Source organism: Triturus cristatus, chromosome 1_2, assembly GCF_964204655.1.
Source record: "Triturus cristatus chromosome 1_2, aTriCri1.1, whole genome shotgun sequence".
NCBI lineage: Eukaryota > Metazoa > Chordata > Amphibia > Caudata > Salamandridae > Triturus > Triturus cristatus.
In genome coordinates this window covers 758974586-758994763 of record NC_140580.1, presented here as the reverse complement: position 1 = coordinate 758994763, position 20178 = coordinate 758974586, and the positions used below count along the sequence as shown (strand labels likewise).

At 46.2% G+C, this 20178-nt stretch overlaps 1 protein-coding gene across 1 annotated transcript in view; it reads left to right on the top strand.

Annotated features, from left to right (window-relative positions):
* LOC146867969 (uncharacterized) overlaps nt 1-20178 on the top strand; it is a 503249-nt gene that overhangs the window by 265655 nt on the left and 217416 nt on the right. Inside the window, exons 14-16 of the mRNA XM_085623836.1 lie at nt 3172-3323; nt 3507-3568; nt 16638-16747. Coding sequence (XP_085479962.1) covers nt 3172-3323; nt 3507-3568; nt 16638-16747 — 324 coding nt within the window. The remainder of the gene's footprint in view (nt 1-3171; nt 3324-3506; nt 3569-16637; nt 16748-20178) is intronic.

The window sequence follows — 20178 nt, the reverse complement described above, 5'->3', positions numbered from 1 at the left end:
TGAAGCACTGGCAGCCCTCCGGGTTTCTTGAGGTCTGCACAGCGGCAAGACAAATCAGTAGCTTAACGAAGGTCAGGTGCAGCAGGCAGGCAGGCCGGTAGGGTTGGCACCAAGTTAGTTGGGCACCTCGGTTCTCGTGTCAGCAGTCTTCTTCTTCAACTCCTTCTTTTGTGTCCAATGAAATCTGAGCATCTGGTAGCAGGGGATCTCCTAAATACTCAATGTAGAGGCGTTAGGAGAGTGAAGGGTAGTAGCCAATTGGCTACTTAACTCTGGGGTCACTACGCCCCCTATATGACCACTTCCTGTGCAGTGGGCATAACCTTGTCCCTAAATCCCTAGGTTTTAAATCAATCATCAAATGGCCAACTCTGAAAACTAGTGTCCACTTCAGGTAACCCACATTGGAGGTGGTACTATCATTGGGGTGGGCACGCCTCCCTGACTAGCTAATTTCCTCACCTGTCCAGAGGCCAAAGGGGGTTCGGCTTCCTCTCCTTTGAGGGAAGCCAGACTTTTCAGCCCCCCCTGCCTTGGAATGCTAATCAGCAGCTCATCCTGTGGAAGGAGGTGTGAACACCCTCTACCCAAGCAGGCTTTGTTTCTGACCTTCTGAGAGTGGAAGCCCTCACTCCTGGGGGTCAGAAACTTGTCTCGTGCTGACAGACTGGTTCATGCCAGCCTGCAGCCAATCAATGGCTGGTAGGTTTTCAGGGGGCACTTCTAAGTTAACCTCTGTGTGTATGTATTAGTAAATCGACACTAACATTAGTGTGGGTTTATTAATACGAGATGTTTGACACCAAACATCCCTATTTTCAGTGAAGCCATAGTGTAGCTCGAGAACTCGTTTTCACCAGTGTCCAGCACATGGTTTTAAAATGGTTTCCCTGATCACTTGCGATATCTAGCAATAGGACTAGACATTACAGGGGCACATCTCATGCAGATATGCGCTCACATAAAATATAATGCCCCCTGCCTTAGGGCTCAGAGGCCTGCTGTAGGGATTGTTTACATATATTAGATACAGTGACTTCGGAATGACACACAGGAGTGTGTCATGTTGTATTTTCACTGATGGTTTGCACCATATCACGCAGCCTGCAATGGCAGTCTGCGTAGAATTTGTATGTGGGTCCCTTAGGGTAGCAAAAGTTATGCTGCAGCTCTTAGGGACCCTCCTAGCACCTCTGCTCTAGGTACCTGGAGTTTCCATTTACTAGAGACTTACAGGGGTGCTAAAGTAATTTCCCAACTGTAATACAATTAGACAACACCTTGTTCTAGGGAAGCAGCACTGAGGTATGGTTAGCAGGCCTCAGTGCACTCAGAGTCTAAAATCAGCTTCTAGTAGCTAAAAAGGGGGCAAAAAGTGGGGGTAGGTAAACTGCAACAAAAGCCTATCTCTCTACAAGGAGTTTATAAAAACAACTTGTGGGTGTCATCAGAGGATGGTTTGTAGTCATTCACTGATCACATTAACAGGATTACCAAATACTTCTAGGTCCTGCACCACTGTCATTTTGTTTTTGCCTGCCATCTCGGGCTATCCTTCTGCAGTACTTGTTTTGTCTGCACATTAGACACAACTCCTGGCACAATCCATACACACATCATAGCTCCAGTCTTGTAAGTGATTATGAAAGATACTTTGAAACGTACCCACCTGGACCAAAGCAATAAACAGCAGTGCACCTCTACTGTATAAACTGTACCTTAAAAAGAAGACTGTCATTCACCGTACATCCATGCCAATAATACTCCACACAGATCCATAACAGAGTCTAACTGGCTGCTGACAGATTTATTTCACCACTGAACTATACATTAGTACACTACAGCCTTACTGCCCTCTAGCCAGTCTGACTGATGGCCGATGGCATACTGAGGGAGAAGGAAGCTGCCACTGAAGCTCTGTCACTCAGTTTTTCCTTTGCTGGTTAATTCAGGGCTGAAACCTTGCAGTCCGTTCAAACCTCATGAACTATTTTTAGATGTAAACCTCTGATGTTCCATGTGGAAGAGATTTACATCAGTAGGCAAACCCAGAGTTATGATTCTGAGTCTGATAGGTTGCAGGAGAAGCAAGCGATACTCACCTTTAGCCGTAGTTCTCCAGAAAGTTTGTTCTCCTTGGATTCATAACTAACACCTCTTTAGGCCCCTTATTGGAGGTTGGCTGTATGTCGAACTAGTCCGTAAAGAACGGAAGTAACATGTCCTCTTTGGGATTGAGCGCTCCAAACCATAACGTGCTTCACTCTATCAGAAAACAAAATTGAAAGTAGCAGCACTTTTTTATCTAGTTATCAAAGTTTTATAAGATTTTTTTTCATTTTGCGTTTTCAGAACTGATTTCAAAAGTAGATGGGAACGTTATACAGAAATATACATATATTTTTTAATTAAATGTTAGTTTTTTCAAGATCCTGTTTGGTGAGCAGGTAATTTTTTTAAAGTTTGAATCGTGGGAGGATGCCTTTGCTGGAGTACTATTGTTATGGCTAGTAAGCACTTAGCCATAACACTAGATTTGAAATTATAGATTTATGTGTGATCTATCACCCACTCCAAGAGTTCTAGATGGAAGAAAATAAGCCACTGATCAATGCAAAGGCTGCATAAAATAATGTAATATTGACATGAAGCCCATTGGCACTTTATCTCTACTGCTGATAGCCGCATATTTTATTCACATTTTATAAACTATTCCCTATTAATCAGAAGTTGTAAGTAATGCATCTGAATCTGAATGCGCAAGCCATCCATTTGCATTTCAGCCTTAGTTTTAGCCATTGGCAAAGCTGAGGCGCTTTTTTTTAGATTTGTGAGCTCAAGTGTTTTTACAAGACAATATCATGTGAAGGCCAGTTAATAGATGGTTGGCTGTGTGACTAGAGTTTGGCTTTACTGTCTACAGAGGCAAGCCCACACACTTTTAAACCACAATCTGTTTTTGTTGCCTGTTGGGAAAGCAAACATCTGATGTTTTTGTTCCCCCCCAAGGCAGTGGTCGTAAAAGAGCTTCTGGCTGCAAGAGATGATTGAAGTTCACATAATGTACTGGATGCGCATTTTTAAGGGAAACTGTGTAAACTAATATGAATGTCACATTGTCTCCCCATTCTTTGAAAATGGAGCTGATCTCTCTTTTTTCTTCTGGTGCAGGCTTAGCCTTCTTCGATACAATGCTAATATGACTAAAATGAAGAATACAATGGTGTCTGCCTCACAACAGCTCCGAGCTAAGCTAGACTTTTTCCAGCAAAGTATCCTCATTGACCTGGACCGCTACAGTGACCAGATGGCATATGGAATATGTATGTATGAGAACCAGGACATATCTTTCTCTCCAGGCCTAGATTGCTTACATACTTCCCCATCCACCCCGCCTCACCCAAAGAGATGTAGAGTGTTGTGTTGCACTTCGGTTGGAACCCTGTTCTTGGAATATTTTGGTATTAATTCCAATTTAATAAACTAAAACAACTCTTTTCTTTTAGCCTCAGAAAAGATGCTCAAAGCCTGGAAGGAAATGGAAGAAAAGGCAATCCAGTGTGCAAAGGTGCGTGACAAAGTCATCCAGCTCACACTAGTGAAAGGACAGTCTTTTAGCAGTGTACAGTCAACATTCATCATTCAAACATGTGTTGATCAGAAACCTGAAGAGGAACACAATTCCCAAAAAGGGTTGTGATTACATGGAGCAGTCTCCTAACAAAAGTAATGCACACAGAGACAATTAAATGGATTAAAAATATGAGAGTGAAGACCTGGCATGCATTGGTAGTTAATGAGCCAGAGTTCAGCTTAAGATCCTAAATGCTCGGTTTATGAAAAGCAGACAAGAAATTGCTAGGTTTCTAAGTTTTCCTGAGTGCACCATATAGTGTTTGTGTTGATATCTACTACTTAGTCCAGTGCATACTCTTTGAAACATTTATTTGTGATGGATGGTTCTAGCTGCAGATTCCATACATTGTGAATATGCCCAGACAACAGACTGGATCTTGAAAACGTTTCAGAATAGCCCCTGTATGCCGATAGGTGGAGTTGTGCAGCCTGCATTGACTTTGCTCCTCTGATGACTGGAACCATACATAGACACCAAACATGCACGCTGACGTCAGTTCCGTTCTTAATGTATTTCTTGGGGTATCCTGGGCTGGGTCCTCCCTTTTTTTTGGTCCTTGATGAACTTTATTGTCTAATTTTATGCAGTGTGTATGGGAATTTTCACCATCTAAGAACATATGCTTTAAGACTTATAAGGACTATTGCAAATAAATGTCTGTGATAGATCCCTACGAGGTATGCCTCTGGTGTCTAGGGTCAGGCTATGACTCAGACGTGTGGGGAGTGTGCCCTGATCAATCTGAAGGCAATCCAAGACCTCGGAGCCAAGTTGTACATTGCGGGTGATTGCTTAAAAACGTGTAAAGACTGCTCCCACTCAGTCTATCCCTCTGAACTGGTTCCATTCTCTGGGTCGGTCTCTCAACCTATCCTCGCTGCCCTCCAAGCCTTCCGGTGATTCCAAGCCGAAGAAGAAGCACTAGAAGTCTAAACAAACCTTGTCCCAACCTTGGAACTCTCCCACAAAGATGGTGCGATGGTTTCCTGGTGCACCCCAGTCTCTTTCCTGGTCCCCTACTACTATGGAACCGATTCTGCAACTAATTCTGATGAAGCTAGAGTTTGCAGGTCCAGCAGTGCCCCAGTAGATCATGGTATTTAAAGATACCTTGATTCGTATCTTTGGCACCTTACCGGTTCCCTCTAGTAGCTTTCAGGCCCCATACATCCACAAGTCCTCCAGCTGGATTATCTCTGGTGGGTATGCCCTTGGTGCCAGTTATATCTTCTGAACCCACTTCGAGGAACCGCTCCGAATCTGGAGCTGATTTCACTCCAAACCCCACGATCTACACCATTTTTCTACAAAGTCGACGCCTGCACTACCGGAGGAAACAGTTGAGCCCATAGTGCTGTTGTACTTGAACCTAAATCTGTCTCGACCTCGTACGAACCTGTATGCGAGTTTAGTGCCTACATTCCTGATGCCAATCCCTCTGATAAGTTGATGACTTTACCTAGAATTTGCCCATTTCAACAACTTTTGGGTCCAACTCTAACCGCAGCCAACCTGCATTTGATGATGGTGTGGAGGATTTTTCCCCACAACATGATGATAACTTTTACATGGACCTATAAGAAGCTGGCAGGCTAGACAAATCCACCAAAACTGGATTGGTGCACCCCTGACTGGATAGGTGCACCCCTGTCCCCCCACCCCAACACCCCCCCCCCGCCCCCCCCCAAGTCCTAAGTCATCTAAGAAGCTCCAGTTTGGGCTAGGAGAGTTTGGTATCCAGAACTTCTGGGCATGAGCATCTGTCCTCCGATAGGGCAACAGCTTCAGGAGGGTCATGAGTGTCACAGCAGTGCAGGGTCTTGCACCCAATTTACTCCTCCATGCATGAAGATTGAGTGGTGCCAGTTGAATGTTTTTGATCTGTCTCCCGAAGTAGTGGATGTTATCTTGGCAGCCAGGTGTCGTTCCACAAAATCTGCAGGACGCTGAGACAAGTTTGTGGTGCAGCGTTCACTGTTAAAGGTTGTCAGCCCTGTCACCTTTTTTGGGGTTACCAGACTAACCGGCCCTCTTAAGATCACCCGTTGTGATGCATTTGCTTAAGGATTTGGTCCATTTGTTTCCCCTGAAACGTTTTGTGATGCCTCAGTATGTCCTTAACTTGGTCCTTACTTTCCTGATGCACACCCCTTTTAAGCTGCTTCACAGTTGTCCCTTTGTCTGGTGACCCTGAGGATGCTCTTTCTCATTGCGATATCATCAGCCTAAGGCAAGAGTGATCTTTAGGGTCTTAGAATTCAATCCCTTAGATCTCTCACTTTCTGGTAAAGCTGGTGCTCAGGAGCAATGCAGCCTTTCTTCCAAAGGGTGTAATGGCTTTCCATGTCAGCCAATCCATCACTCTTCTGACGTTCTGTGCCTAGCCTCATCCTTTGAAAGAGGAACAGAGGCTCCATCATTTGGTATGATCTATGTAAAATCTGGGAATTTTCCTGGGGTCCAAAGACCAGAGAGAGGGAAATCAGCTCTTTGCTGTGTTGGACTTTCTGAGTCAAAGAAAGGCAATGCAGTGCAGAAGCTGACATTATCTAGATGGATAGTTCCCTAAATTAGGATCTGCTACTCTATGGCGAATATGCAGGCTTCAAAGGGGTTGAGGGCCCATTCTACCATGGAAAATGCTGCCTCACCGTGCTGGCATGTGGATTACTGGTCCTGGACATCTGTCAGGCATCAGTGCACATATTCACCAAGCTCCAGTGCCTCGACAGTTGGGTTTGACTGGAGGGACATTTTGGCTGTTTGGTCTTGCAGGACCTTTTTGTCTGGGCCATTCCACTGACTCAACACCTTGGGAGGTACTGCTTTGGTATCTATTCACAAGATGAAGAATCTGTAGTTAGAAGTATCTATCAAAAGAACAATAACACTCTTTCTGGTAGATACTCAATCTTACCGCAGATTCCTCACCACCCTTTTACTTCCCTGTTCAGTGGAATTGACTCTTTTCCATCTAAAAAGGTCCTAATACTAGAGTTCTACACATTGGCATACATGGTTAGTACTGAGTTCAGCTTCTGAGGGCGTGGACAATATTCACAAAGAAAGTGATGTGAGTGCACATAGGTGGCGCCTATGTATTGCAACAGTTGTCACTTTTGTAGCAGAGCGGAGGTGACAGAGCCACATGACGCCACCTCCTGGTGTGCAGGGGAATGCTGAAAAATCTTCCTGATCCAATCGGGTGCCTGGGGATATTCACAAGGTGAAGAATCTGCAGCTAGATAGAGTACCCGCCAGAAAGAGCATTACTGAAGGTAAATAACTTGTTCTTAAGACCATCATACTCTTTACTTCTTTGTGCTACACATTGCTTAGATATGAGCTAGTTAACAAAAATGTGTTACATTTTGTCAGTGACATCTGAAACTGGTAATATTAAAAGGAAAACCGGAGCCTGCTTGGTACCGTTGACATTCAGATGTTTTACTGCTGTACTGGAATCTGACTGGTCTGCACTTTTTGCTTTCCCATTTCCATCTTAGGAGTTTGCTTTTTACTGAATAGTGTTATTTTGAGTCATGTGACCTGATCTCGAAGCACAATGAAAATTGCAATCATTAAATTATAAAAACAAACTAGCAACAACATTATCAATCCCTTGCCTTATATCTGTTGGCTGTGGAAAAGTGCATTAAGGGGACCAGGAAAGATAAATTCATAATGGTTGTTGGCCTGTTGTTTTACCTCAGTTGGTCAGCAGTCAGGGTCAGCAGAGTGTACTGTGCACAGTATGAGTGTCCTAATACACATACTCATATCCCCCCCCCCCCTTTCACTACATGGTCATATGTAAATGCTGCAGGATCCCACTCTGCATAATTATACAAGAAGTTCTGCATTGGCTTCACTGTATATGGTTCCCAGGTGCAGGGACCCTCGTGAAGGATTCCGGTTAGACCCACCCAAAGCATATCCTCTTCCAGCAGGATGACTCAGACATCCATTCTTACCTGCACCTGCTGTAGTTGAGGATTAGGTATCTGCACATATTACCTACAAACACTTGGGAATTTCTGGTGGCTATGTGGCCATTTTCTTGGCTTCTAGGAGGAACGCTACGAAAGAGCGGGCAAAGCAAGTGTGTGTGTGTGTGTGTGTGTGTGTGTGTAGTGTGTGTGTGTAGTGTGTGTGTGTAGTGTGTGTGTGTAGTGTGTGTGTGTGTAGTGTGTGTAGTGTGTGTGTGTAGTGTGTGTGTAGTGTGTGTGTAGTGTGTGTGTAGTGTGTGTGTGTCTGTAGTCTGTGTGTCTGTAGTGTTTTTTAATATATATATATTTTTTAGCAGTTTATTGTGAGTAGTTGTCACTAAGATACACAGCCGTACGCCTACAACCCTGAGGCCGGCAGCACAATGTAGGTGGATATTTACACAGCTTTGTAGCCAACATCCCAGTGGGAAGGCAGCGTCACTCTCTCAGGATAACCGCGCATATCTCTCAGCGTTTTATGATTTTGTGTATCAGCAATCTAATCATTTATATTAATTAACAAACAAATGAAGAATTTTCCAACATAATGTGCTACCGTCAGGAACGCCTACCTTTTGCATTTGACCTGTACCCGTTACCAAAAAATACATTCTCCCTCCTGTTGGATGTCTCAAGTAACACCAAGTCTCCTACCTGGGCTATCTCAGCAAATCGTAAGTCTAGGGATGCCCCTATTCCTTTGAAAATGTATGTGTCCATGTTTTGTGTACCATATACAGAGCGGAGGGGGGAGCACTGTCTCCTGTCTCTGCCACTGTCTCGCTAGGCGGATTGCTCCCCTTATTAAGCAGATAAGTAGTGTACAGCCCCCAAAAATTCTTTGCTCTGCTCCAGGGAGAGAGCAGTTCACAGAAGATTTCTGATTGTGTGCAGCAATATAGTACATCATGCGACCATTGTTTAATCGTAGGGAGGGGGCCCCGCATCCAGCACATTGCCACTCTACGTTTTGCAGAAGGAGCCCCATGTCCACTAATCTGCGTAGCACTTGGGGAAGAGTTTTAGAGTAACCCAACAGCGCCACTACTGGGTCTGGAGTGATCGCTGTGGCCACTAGGGTACTAAGTTCACTAAAGACCTTTTCCCAATAGCTAAATACCCCCGGGCACCTCCACGCTATGTGTATAACATCTGCTGTCAGGAAGTGACATCTTTCACAGGTAGCGTCTTTCCTCAACCCATATCTGTGCAACCGTTCTGGTGTATAGTACATTCTATTGATATATTTAAAATGTACAAGCCTGTGCCTGCCGTGTAGTGAGATGCGTCTCGTGTTGGCGCAACAGTAATGCCACATATCACCATCATTTCCAAATCCCTCTGCCAGGCCAGCCTGGCTTTGGAATACTGGTTTGAACGGTATGACATCGCCTGTTTATAAATATTGGAGACTATCTTTCGGGGTGAATTAGTTTTAATAACGTACAGTAGTTCTTTTACCCCTGGGGGTTCATTCAGGTCGTCCCTCAACTGTTGATGTGGCACCCAGCGTACGCGGTGGAACTGAAAGTGTTGCAGTAAGGTATACATTTCTGCAGCGTCCGTAACCTCATCCCATGTCTTCGCAGCTCCGCCAACAAAAAGGTCCCCTGCTTTGATAATGTTTAACTTGTGTAACGCTTTTATGACCCCTTCATCTCGACAGGGGGCCAACCAGACCTTCCATTCAATTAGCATCTCAGGAGAGTATAGCAGAGCCCCCGCCTGCTGTTGTAACAGGCAACACCAAGCGTGCCGCGTCGAATTGATAGAATCCAGAAACCCAGTTCTACGATCCACTGGTTCGAAAATCGCAGCTGGAAGGGGGAGGGGTTCGGTAAATAGCCTTTCCAAGCGAAGAAACAGTGCATCCGCTGCTCCATGAATCCAATTGTGAGCATGCGCGCCTTGCGCTGCTCTATAATATAACTCTGTCTGGTGCGCCCAATCCCCCTAAATGATACGGCAAAGTGTTTATTCGCCATTGTATAGGCGCCTGCTTGCCCGCCCATGCCAAGCATACCAGTGACTTATTAACGCGAACAAAAAAAGAGCGTGGCAGCACTATGGGAATATTGGTGAATAAGAACAGGAATCTAGGCAGTATCACCATTTTCATAATGGAAAACCTGCCCATCAAAGACAGTGGCAGCTTAATCCACATTTCGATATCATCTTCAAATTTAGCTACGACTGGGCCATAATTCTCTAAAAACACAATATCAGAGTCAGTATGTAGTCTAATCCCGAGGTACCGGTTCGAGTCTACTGACCATAGCAGGGGATAATCCATCTCAAATCGTATCGTGCTCAGAGTGAGCGGGAGGACTATAGATTTTGCCCTATTGACTTTCAGGCCAGAGAGTGCTCCAAAGTGCGCCACCTTCCTCAGGACCGGGGAGAGGTTGTTTTCAGGGTCTCTCACGTACAACAGCGTGTCGTCCTCGTACGTAGACACCACAATTTCATACGTGGAAACTGGACTCCTCTACGTCCGTGATATTCTCTGAGCGCACATGCCAGAGGTTCCGTAACTAAAGCGTATAACGTTTGCAACAAGGGACATCCCTGTCTAGTGCCCCTGGAGATAGCTATGGTATCAGTGACTAAATTCCTCAGTCGTATGCGCGCTGAGGGGGCGTTGTACACCACACCAATCAGCTGTATGAAGACCGGGCCAAGCCCCATCCGAGTCAGCACCTGCCGCATAAAAGGCCACTCCACTGAATCGAAGGCCTTTTCCATATCTAAGAAAACAGCAACAGCCTTAGTGTCTTGTTTGACGTGTTGAATGGTGCCAAATACTGTACGTATATTGTATGTGAGATTCCTATCCGGAATAAACCCTGCCTGTTCCGGGGCTACCAGCTCCAGGGTCAGCAGTGTCAAGCGATTGGCTAGAACTTTGGCAAACAACTTGGTGTCCACATTCAACAGCGAGAGCGGTCGGTAAGAGCTGCATTCCTCCAGGGGCTTGTCTGGTTTGGGGATGGGCACTATCATTGCTTCCCTCATAGTTTATGGCATCTTGCCCATTACGCATAAATCGTTGAATAACATAGAGAGATGGGGAAGTAACTGTTCAATAAAGGCCTTATAAAAGCCTACAGTAAGGCCATCGGTGCCTGGAGCCCTAGATGCCCTCATACTTGCCAGTGCCTCCACTATTTTATCCTTTTCGATGGGTTGCATCAGGAATTCTCTATAATTATCGGGTAGGAAAGGTAATTTGATATGTTCCAAATAATCTAGGATTTCGTCATCCATGCCAGAAGAGCGGGAAGCATATAATTCCGAATAATATCGTTCACTATATCTGCCTCTTCGGTCAGTATTACTCCCTCTTCAGATCGAATTTCAGAGATCAGGGTTTTACTGCGTTTAGTTTTTAAAACATTCGCAAATACCGGTCCTGGCCTATCTCCCTCCCCATAGACCCATGCCATGGCATACTTTCCCATGTGCTTCACTTCGCTATCTGCCGCCTCCTGGTATTCAGCTAGCAGGTCCTTCATTGCGCCTGTAACTTCTTCGCTCTCCCCGGCCGACTGGCGCGCCTCTAGTTCCCCCAACTGTTGCTCCAGGGCCGCCAGCCGCTGACGTATAAAGCACAGGACCCTCGAGTGCTTGGCCATGGCTACCCTTCGAATGTATACCTTAAATGCCTCCCATACTGTTTGGAAACTCTCTACCGAGCCTATATTAATGTCGAAGAATGTGTTTATTGCATCCGTCAACTCCTCCTTAAAGATGGGGTCGAGCAATGAATAAGGTGGAAAGTGCCATGTGAATGGTGGTATTGTGTGCTTGGATGTGGCTAGTACCAGTAAAAGTGGTGAGTGATCAGACAGTGTACGCGGTAGTATCTGACAGGATTGTATCTGACCCAAGAGTGACGTCGACGCCAACCAGTAGTCTATGCGCATGTGTAAATCATAGTATGCGGAATGGTGTGTGAAACCTCCCTTCGTCGGGTGCAGCTCTCTCCATACATCTCTGAGGTCCTTACTAATCATGACACTTTCTAGTGTTCGAGTAGCCGCCACCGGTCTCCTCATCGGGCCTCCGGACCTATCCAATTCGGGGTTTCTAACCAGATTAAAGTCTCCGCCACAGAGTATTTGTGTACTCGCATTTCCATGCATCACGTGCTAATGTAGTAAAGAACTCCGGGCAGTCATAATTCGGACCGTAGACATTCACTACAAGCAGGTCTAAACCCCTACCCTGGCATCTGGATATCACATATTGGCCCTCACTGTCCGCCGTCAGCAGTTCAATTGTGTATTCAGATTTAGGGTTAACCCAGGTCATTACCCCACGGGCATGTGTAGTGAAACCCGATACGTTGACATTACCCAACAGCCCCCTGCTGCCTAACAATACAATACAATACAGTCACGGGCGTACGGGGGGAGCCGCGCGGCGCGTGGGGTGACCCGAGGTCAGGTCACATCGCACTTTGTATAGGAAGATGAGTCTCCTGGAGTAAAGCCATATCAATATTATGCCGTGTGAGATAATTCAATACCTTACGTAATTTGCGATGATCATTAAGCCCTCTAATGTTCCACGTCAATGCACGGCGGCAGTCTATTGCCTTCGGTGTAGTAGCCATGTTAAGTGTCGCCTTCCTTCTTAACTAGCCTGGTATAGCGTCCTGACATTTGCAGCTTGCGTATATTATGCGTTCTATATAAAAACGTAACAAACCTTTTTGACATAAAAACCAACAAAACGTCCTCCCTGCTTCCCCCAATCCCCTCCCACAGCAGACCACCTACAACTCGGTCGCGCAACATCCCCCAAGATAACCCTCCCTACCTCCCCCCTTCTGTGACCTTACAATACTAGTGTGATTCACTCGTGGGCAGAGGTCGCTCTGTGAGTAATGTACTGTCAATTGTAGATGATCTCTCGTCTCAGCTCCCGCACGCAGATTAGTGATCACACAGCCCCCACATTAGAATGCTCCCGGTCCAAGTGGACTGGGGCTTTGATACCAAGTCTATCTTGATTCCCTGGCCTACACTCTGCATGCAGAAGGGATGCCTTTGTCTCTGTTTCTATGCCCACGATATCCCCCCTATTTCAAGCCCCAGTTTCATTGGCGCTATAGATCACTTTCGACTGTATAACAGCAGGTGCAGTTATCAGCCCGTGAGTGGCAATCCCGCCAGTGCAGTGTAAGTGGATTCGTCACACCTCCAATGGTGCATCCAGTACAGAACCCCCGTCTCGTGTCAGGCGTGGTGGCTCCATACCTTTATGTAGATACCCCCTTTGCACCCCCCTCCTCCCCTCCCGCTCTTAAAGCGCTCAGTGTACTCCGTCCTGTTCCTCCAGCGATCCACCCGTCGCCTCGTCTGGCAGAAAACGTTCCAGACTCCGGCGCTGTTCTTTGGTCCAACCTTTAAGTGCCTTCTGTAGTGCCTTCGGATCAGGGAAAATATGGGAACGACCTTGTCTGTTTACCTGTAATTTGGCTGGATATAACATGGCGTAATCTAGGCCCAGATCACGGAGTTGCTTTCTCATGGGTACAATTTGTCTGCGAGCTTCCTGCACACAAGCGGTGAAATCCGGGAAGAGCGAGATCGTCTTTCCCTGGTATGCCAATACTTGTTTTTCCCTCGCGATTCGCAAAGCGGTGTTTCTGTCCCGGTAGTTAAGCATGTTTGGGTGCGGTGGGGCACCCGGCGACGGGCGAGGGCCCAGGAAGCGATGCGCTCTCTCTACCACAAACATATTGGAGAAGGTGTTTTCCCCTAGAAGGTTCACCAGTAGCTTCTCCACGAAGTGTTCCATATTTCCAGTTGGGGTAGTCTCCGGAAGGCCAGTAATTCTTAAGTTGCAGCCTCGCGAACGGGCCTCCAAATCCTCTGTCTTGTCTTGTAGGAGTCATATGACCTTCGCCAGTTGTTTTATGATCCGAGTCCAGCGTAGTGTGCGCTTCTTCTACCTCCGTAAGTCTCCGCTCGGACATATCCAACCTCTCCGCATGCTTATCCAGACGTTCCGCCATTCTGTCCATGCAGTAAAAGAGGGCATCCATTTTTGTGCCTAGTGAATTGATGGCGCTTTGCAAGCTCCTTTCCATCGACAAGAGCATACTCCGGATGTCCGAGCCGCCCTCGTGGAGGCTGGCAGCCTGGGGGATTCTTCAGTGGTGGCGTCCTGTGATATCGAGCGCTTCCGTTCAAACGTGAGCTTCGGTTGCGATCTGTCTGTGCGGCTCATTATCTTTTCTGGGTTAGGCAGTGCTGTGAGAGTTTATGGTTCCGCCGCCTCCTGGCCACTTCTGGTGCGGGCAAGAATGAGGCTGCACACTTCTTACGTTCCCCTTGCAGCAGTCAACAACATACTTGAAAGGCAATCTGTAGAGTCGGTGGACACGATAAGCCTAGCAGACCAATACCACCTCTGTCACCTTTTTGATCTTCACTGGCCGCAGGGGCACTGAGGGGCCAGTACTCTCCCAGCAGAGCGAATGGGCCCCCAGCTACACCTCCCATCTCCTGCTTCTCTCTGCGCCGCCTCTCCTTGGCCACTCTCTGCACCCTTTGCTCAGCGCCATTCTGTCTCTGCCTCACAGTACACCAGGCCAGGACCAGTTTACTTGCCTCCAGATGCTTTCCTCCGGTGTGTACCCCTGCTCCGGGTCTACCAGACGTTGTGTGTTTGGCGGTCTCTTGTGGCCCACCAGGTATCTCGGGGTCTTTGGGGGGTGGGTAGGGGGGGGGGGTACAGTTCCACAGGGTGACCGCCCGCTCAATGCTGCACCTTGCTCTCTGCCCAAATCACCATCAGGCTCCAGTCATTGCCTTCCACAATATGGCCTCCGCAGGCTTTATACATGCTGAGCCTGGCCCCTGCGGCAATATGGCAATGCCCCCAGACTGACCAGTTGCTCCCCGAACTCCCCGCTGGTCCCCTCCACCGCACCGACCCAGGTAACTCTCACCGGAAGCTCCACAGATGTGAAGTTATGTGCAGAACCTGCCTCACGACCGCTTTCTGCTCTGCACCAACGTCCGTGCGTGAGTCTTGGACCGTCGCGCTGCCACCAGGTCCTGGAGTGCAAGACGCCGCAGACCTCCGATCTTCAGTCTCCAAGTCCCAGAGACCTCATCATCCATCCTGCTGACCTGGACTTCCGACGCCTGCTTCGGCGGGAGTCAGGGGTTGAAGATCGTGAATGCCGGCTGCAACTTCCCACCACTCACGGCACGCACCCTGACGTTGCTCTGCCCTCTGCTCAGCCCAAGGTCGGGGATTTCAGGCCCAGCAAGGCGTCCGCCGCCAGCGACGATATCTCTGGATCCGCGGGGGTGATTGTGTTCGGGAGCAGTTCTCTGTGACGCTGGTGAATTCCGGTGTGTAGGTTGCCGCCTGGGAGAAGTTTATGTTCAGTGGCCCGTCGGATAACTGAAGAATATTATGTCTGCGATACGGAGCTCAAGGCTCAAGCGGCCATCTTGGTCGCGAGCAAGCTCCGCCCCGTGTTTTTTAATATATTTATTGCAAGCTTCACCACGGGCATAAATGTGCTTTGTATGAGCACCAAATTACATTACACAAGGTCAGATTTTTTTCTGTCGCCACAGGTACATTAAGTGGTTTGCCCAGAATCACAAGACGCTGAGCCGAGGCTAGACTCCAACCTGGTTTCCCAGTCCGAAAGTCAGCAGCTCTGACCATTGGACCACATCTTCTCCTTGTGTTGACAATGGGCTTTGGAGAGCTAATCCTCTTTGTACTCCTTCACATCATTCTACATTTAAGTTGAGTCCAACAAGGGGATTGGGCTACTTGCAGCAACAGGGTCCTAGAGGTTTTTTTGTTACAAAATGAGGAATTTTATTGGCTTCCTCCTTCCTTTCCCACATGAGGAAACATGACCCTTTGGGTTTTGAAGTGTATTCCGAATCTGTTATCTCTCCAGCCTTTCAAACTTGTGACCTTTAGCCATATCATCTTTGACATGGAAGGTTACCTTTTTAGGGGCTATAAAGTGTGTTTTTAGCCCACTACCAGCTGCTACAGAGCCTTACACAGTTTTCTTCGGGGGTGAACATGATATGAGGGGGCACTACTCTCTTTTTCTTATATTCTTTCAAACTTTGACTTTAACTAGGATATTTATCTATAGCAATATTCAGTTTCCCTGGTTGAAGGCATCATTGACAATCTATAATCTATATGCAGGCAAGTTCTACTTAGGTTGTACTTATGACTTTTGTTCCTCAATGAAGTTGCTTGTCACTTATATTGGACTTGACCATGGCAAAGAGGCAGCTATTGTCTCCCTTAAATGCTTGGCTTGGTCTTGCCCACTAAAAAACTAGGTAGTTCAGGTGCTTCTGTCACCCTCTATAATGTGCCCTCATTTATTCAGATCAAGTTAGCACTAGACCTTTCTGAATGGTGTTCAAATTGTCTGCAAAATTGCCAGATAGACTACCCTATATTGTTTCTGTAACTGCTTTGCATTGAATTGTTGGTCCAGGACTGATATTCACTGTGTTCGGACCTTCGTAAAATAATTTTTGCAGATTAATTCTAGGAATCTAGTTTCAACCTCACTTCTTGCATATGTTGAGTATGTGAAACTTTGCATGCAAAGGGCTGAACCACCATGTAGTAAAAAAATATATATTTTACCGACAAGTTACTGTGATAATCTTTGTTTTTCAGTTCCTGTTTTGAAATACAGAGCATGGATATAGCTTCACGTACTCCAACGCCCTGTGATTAGGGCCTAGGACTAGGCAGAGCTGCACCCATGCTAATTTAAGAGTGCCTCTTCTGATACCTCTATATCATGAATTTGGATATGCCATGTCTATTGCTGAAGAAGTTGAAGGACTAAATGTACAGTAGCTACTGTTTATCACTAAACCGATCATTCAGTAGTTATAAATGAACAGCCTGTGGGGGGTGGAAATTAGTTTTTTTAGTAGTCAGAAAAGGGACTGCATCTTCCCTCTCACTGTCTCTCTTAATTTTAGGCTGGAGAAATCGGCCACCTAGATGAACACATCATGGTCCTACACACAGAAATTGTGGAACTACAGAGGAGTCCCTATGCCCGACGCCAAGGGGATGTCATGGAGAACATGTAAGCAAACTACTCATCCATTTGGCAAAACTGTAGGATATGGACAAACCATTATTCACGGGCAAAAAGTGCTATGTCTGTAATGAAGGGTTGACTAGTTCAGATTATTAAAAGGTTTTGCTAAAGCACAAGTCTGTCAGGGGAAGGAAGGGCTGAACAGACCGGTATAAAAATAAAGCTTCACTTTATTATTGTTTTTCACTATGTCCAACATCTACTTCTAGTAGATGTTGGACATAGTGAAAAACAATGCTATGTTGTGCTCTCTAGTGTCCTCCAGCTGACAACTCTCTGCAACCCCCCCCCCCCCCCCACCTTCATTATTGCTTGTTTGCAGTCTACCCTCTATTGCTATCCCAACCCTTTTGGTTGATTTTGGACACACTCTTGCCATTCCCTTCCTTCTCTCTGATACCCATCTTTCGATTGCATTATCCAAACGCAAACTTGACCCTGCTCATGTTTTAGTGAATGCGTATCTACATCTGTACAATACTTCTTTGCTTTGTAGCTAGGTTTGTGATTTACAAAGCTACATAAATAAATGCATGCATCACTATGTACTGCACCTAACAGACCCACTGTTACATCGTACTGTATTAAAGATCTCATTGCCATGACTCTGAATTGGGAGAAGTCTGAAAAACATGTGTTAAGGCACTGAGGGATTCCAAAAGATCTAGAGTTGCGGACACGTGTCCGGTTTTGTGCTACAGAATTGCTGATACGCAGTTTCTACATAGCTATTATTGTGGGTGAAATTCTTAAGAGCTTCTTTTCTGGGGCTCGAAATTTTACCTGCCTCCTGTTGGGTACTACAGCAAGGAAGATAAGCTACTGAATAAATTGCTGTTGTACCCAACAGGAGGCAGGTAGTATTTCAAGGTGTTGCGACTGTGAGGTATTGTGTCTTGAGTCAGAGGTGAGTACTGAGCTGCACCACATTGGATGGCAGAGATCTAGCAGGAAGGGAGAAAATGTGCAACAAAAAGTTCCAGAAAACCAAAAGAGAAAATTTGGCACTGCTGACCAGGTCTCCTCTGCCTTCCTCTGTAAGGAAGCTAAATCATTATACATATTTATACATATTTGTGTTGTAATATTTAGCTAATTTCAGCCTTTTGTTCTGTCATTATTACCTGGTTACCTTTCACTTTCAGGTTACGACCCGATTTTGGTTTCCTGAAACTTTCATTGTTGCACATTTTCTCCCTTCCTGGAAGGTCTCTGCCATCCGATGTGCTGAAGCTCAGTACTCATTCCCTCTGACTCGGACACAATACCTCACAGTCGCACTCAGGCACTGCACCAACTTTTTTGGGTCGGACTCTGAGCAGAGTCAGCCATATGGAGACAATGATAGGGGTGAGTTTGCCCCATCTCATGATGAGTAAAGCTTATATGTGGGCCTGCAAGGTGCCACTGGACCTTTTTATTTATAACTCTGCATCCAACCTTAGTGGGTTGGGTGGTGTAGGCGTCCATGGGCAGAATGAACCCTGACTCCTTTTCGATTATTTCAGAGAATCCAAACAAATAGAAAAGTTTTGTAAGAGAATGTTTTTATCAGCCAGCCTTGCCTTTAGGTTGCTTCGTGCCGGCTGCCTGACGGCAGGCTCCAACAGCGCAATATGGGATATGGTTGATGGGAGTTTTCTGGCAGTTTTAGAAGGCTTACGGGCCTCCTTGGCCCAAACCATTCAGGATAACTGGGAAGTTTGTCATCCGATCAGACCTACACACTATTGATTTTCTAGGACTGGCTAGTGGGACAATTGTAGTGCTTCCGCGCCGCTTATGGATGAGATCCACAGGCATCTCTAGGGTCATCCAACCATCCGTAATGACATGTCGTTTGACAGATCCCACCTGTTCGTTGAAAAAGTGAGCTCTGCCTTAGAGCATTATAAAGAGAGCTGAGCCATGGAATACTCCATGGGCCTTGCAGCACCAATTCCGCATTCTCCCAAACAGGTCCGCCTTTGTCAGGGATATACCAAGTGCTTGGTATATCAGCTGTTCCAGACTATCGCCCTCACAAAGGCCTCTAAGTCCCAAAAGATGATGACCAGGCCATCAGGGACCATGCAAGTCTAAGCCCCCTCTCAGGCAACAACTTCAAAGCCTCTATAGTGCGTTGTTAGTGGAACGCAACTACTTTGTAGGAGTCAGTCTGCCCCTTTTTCCAGGGATGGCAAAGCATCACGTCTGAAAGGTGGGTCCTTCAAATCATCCAACAAGGCTACTCCCTGATTCACCAGACCTGCCACCTGCAACTTTCGGAGGACAGTCTGTCATTTTGCATCAGGAGGTGATTCTTTTGGCTAAGGGAGCCATAGAGGGGTTACTGGCCTTGGAAATGGGGACTGGATGTTATTATCGCTGCAAATTTTTCCGTGCTGTGAAAGGACACATTTAAGATGCTCATGTTGGCCCAAGTTCTATCTGCCCTGCACCCAGGAGACTGGATGGTGGACTGCGAGTGTGATGACGACCCATAATAATGTCCTTGAAACTGTAGGGTGCATGTCTGTCTGCAAAGAGCGCCTCAGAATGATTCTGACAACGCATAGGATGAGGCCACAGGCAGAGTCCTGTAGCTTGTCATGAAACACGTCACAAGCAAGCTTGATGCAGCCTGGGATCTATTATATAATATACTCCGAGCCACACTCGTACCTCTTGGTGGTATTTATTTAATGAACCCTTCCTCTCCAGTGCTTCCCGACCCTGTGATTCACCAGTGACTATTAATGTATGTGTGCAGTGTTTGTTTATGGCTTAACAAATGGCTTGCAGCCTATGTTAAGTGGTTTGATGGCTTCCAAATGCAAGCAATAAAATGCAAGTCATTTGTCCGGACAAACAAAAAAACAGGGCCTGGTCAGAGACGTTTTAAGGCATGAACAAAGAGGGATCAGCACCCCAGAATTTCAGGGTCCTCCTTATAGAGCCAGCTCTATTCTGCAGAGATTCTTGCCCTGGTGACATTGAATTCTTCTTAAACAAATTGATTTAAATACGTTTCCCTTTACTTTATTTTCAATGTGGGTAATATGTGAGTCTATTCTAGATATGTTGCAGAGAAATGTTGTTTGTATGTTTCTTGTAACAGCCATAAAAAAGTTTTCTTTTAGATCAAAACAGGATCTCACGTATGAGAAATGTTAGGGCGTCACAGAGATTATTTGCAGTAATTTTAGTGAGCATTATTGATGTCATAATTACACTTTCATAATTGCTTAATTAACCTTCTTGCTTTCTCAAATATGCTTGAAAATGCATCATTTACCCACTCTTTTCTGAGGGGGGAGAATCCCACTCAACACCAGCCACTCATCACTAACTTTTTCGCCTCACCACTTTCAAATGTCACCAGCCGCCAGGTTTATAAGGATACTTGAGGACGTGTTATAGCTGCAGACTCGCCA